The sequence below is a fragment of the Etheostoma spectabile genome, chromosome 8 (genome assembly GCF_008692095.1).
Source record: "Etheostoma spectabile isolate EspeVRDwgs_2016 chromosome 8, UIUC_Espe_1.0, whole genome shotgun sequence".
NCBI lineage: Eukaryota > Metazoa > Chordata > Actinopteri > Perciformes > Percidae > Etheostoma > Etheostoma spectabile.
Genome location: NC_045740.1, coordinates 17,346,554 through 17,349,232, shown reverse-complemented (window position 1 = coordinate 17,349,232; position 2,679 = coordinate 17,346,554). Strand labels below are relative to the sequence as shown.

Here is a 2,679-nt window from a genome sequence, read left to right as displayed (position 1 = left end):
GATTGGCATGGGGAACTTTCCATAAGATCATGTCTCTCAATTCTCGATGCAAATCAATCCAGCTATCAGGCTAACTGAAATAAAACTATGCCCGTCTCTCTATGGTGAAGGGTATGTGATGATGTGGGACTATTTTAATTCCAAAGGCCAGGGGAACTTTATCAGGATGCATAGTAGGGATGTGTATACTTATGCCCCCCTGTATTTTAAGGAAGAACATTTATTAATTTATGATAAATTATTAATTCAGAAAGAAAATTGTTGGATTTGGGCTTTTTTTTTTAAGTTGGACTTTTTTTAATTTAATGCATTAATATCAATTACCAAAAGATGATTTTTATTCAACTGTAGCATGTCTGTTTACACCTATGCAAACCCCTGTAAATTAGCATTCATACCTGTTTTACAAGCATACTAGATCCTATTTTATTAAGGACCCTCCCTGTTCCCTTGGCAGCAGTCAGCTTCTGTTTCAATTTGCTGTTGATGCAAACTCCTTACACTTGCTCCAAAACACTTCCTCCATGTTTATCTGTTGTCTTGCAGTATAATGTACAGTGTATAGTGTATAATGTATAGTGTAATGTATTTCCACAGAGCAACAGTAAACCGCACAACAGCAGAGTCATGTCAGTCTCACCACTTTTCTCTGTTTAACACTTACTCTGCTGTCACTCACTGATTGATTCCAGTTGGTTTTACGTTTCCAGTTTTACCATCGCTGTTAGGTGACCGTCAGTGAAACTCAACTCTTCCTGCAAAGGTTTTACATTAAACACATTTCACATTAAAATCCTTGAAAATGGATTAATCCATCCCTTTCCTTGCAGGCTTTTCATTTAAAAAATATCTACCGGGAGTGTTGATTTTATCAACAGCAGCAATTGGGAGGAAAAAAGATTAACAGCAAAATAGAAGCAGTTTTCTGAATTTTTTTTTCCTTTTTTTTACTGGTTGTTATTATTAAACACTATTCTTACGTTATTTGAATAGTAGCTTTAATTTAGGATGTATGGCAGACCCTTAGAAATAAAATTGACTTGACTTGAAATGTCAGAAGCAGCAGTTTTGACAGGTGGTGTCTAAACACCTGAATGTTTTACTAACTTCCTGTGTCCTCTGTAGGCAAAAACAAGGACGGAGCCACGGAAATGCATCCGCTCAACGAGGACGGAGAACCAAAGAAAAAACTACCAAAGAAGGACAAGTCGGTCCTCCAGGGGAAGCTGACCAAACTGGCTGTGCAGATCGGCAAAGCAGGTACGAGCAGAGACTCAGATAAAGGAAGAACAGAGTGTTATTTTCACAGTGATGTAGACATCATGTGAGTGTTGAACACTACCTTGCTGCTGAGTGGAGTCCACTTTTTTCTGTGCTTTTCAACAATCATACAATCCACTGGAGCTGCCACATCTGGTGGACATGACAGATTTGTTAACTCAGAACGGGAAACATGTTGTCCACCTTGTTCAGTACTTTGTGTTCGGTTCTCCCCGTGGTGTCTTACCACTTACTCCATGATGTGTGCTGAGCTTGTTGGACCTTTGTTGGATCAGGGCCATTATTTATCAAGCATCTCATAGTAGGACACCAGTCTGTACTTTTCAAAGATTCTACAGTGACAAATATTCAGTCCTACTTTCACTACTAGTAGGAAAAGCATTTTATCAACTGAGCTGATATTTATTTCTAGAGGTGTCCTGACTTGTTAAGTCCGGTTTGGACCAAAGATTCAGGATGAAATGAAACCGTTTTAAAACACTGCTGGGAAAAGGTGGTCTGAACTGGCCCTCCTCAGCTCAACTCAGCCTAGCTGATGGCGTCACCTGCGACAGGTTGTCAAGTGGCTGGTTTTCAGAATGTAAGGGATGTCGCATGTTTTAACAGCCAATAGTGAAGTCAGCTGGCCAAGTCAGTTACACACTGTCAACTGGTCAAAATGGCAGTTTTGGTTTGAGCCTCGACGACCGCCTGCAGGCACAGTATATGGTCGCGCAAGCTTGAGACTGACTTGAATAGAGGGAGCGGTGTTAGAACAAAGCAGTTAATCAGAAAAATAAAAGGCTTTTCTACATTTTATCACTACTACAAAATTCAACTGTTGCAAGGATCTCACTATCTTTATCTACATTCATATTTTAAGACGCAACAAATGATAAATCCAGCTACAAAAAAGCCTGAAAGTCAGAAGTTAGAACGGAAGTACAAAGAGTCGTTGCTATGGAAAAGATGCACCAGCTCATCTAGTCGCATTGGTATAAAGTGGCAGGTTTTAGATCGTTGCAGGTAGGTACATCGCAAGTAGTTGCAAGTTTTAACTCTAAATCCAATCTTTGGTCTGAACTGGGCTTCAGGAGTTAATAAAATTAGCTTATCAAAAGATACAGTTTTGACTTCTTTTCGGCAGAAGTTCAAGGGGAAATTTGTCCCTGGGCATAGTGCTACAATCTGTTGCTTCAAACTACCACAAGGCATCATAATTGCTACTTTGTGAGAGTGTGGTAAAACAGTGATGTCCTTCTCCTGTCTGTATGAAAGTTGGTGAAGAACGCTACAATAATATCTCTGTCCTACTCCATTTAGTGCATGTATAGGTACTGAGTTTTTTTACAACATCACAATCACAACAACAGTTATCTCAGTGCGCTTTCCATAAAGAGCAGGTCTAGACCGTACTCT

General features: G+C 39.6%; 1 protein-coding gene across 1 annotated transcript in view; it reads left to right on the top strand.

Annotated features, from left to right (window-relative positions):
- LOC116693714 (plasma membrane calcium-transporting ATPase 1) overlaps window positions 1-2,679 on the top strand; it is a gene marked incomplete in the record, with an annotated part of 35,628 nt that overhangs the window by 18,775 nt on the left and 14,174 nt on the right. The window contains 1 exon segment of the mRNA XM_032522899.1: window positions 1,126-1,260. Within this exon segment, the coding sequence (XP_032378790.1) occupies window positions 1,126-1,260 (135 nt within the window).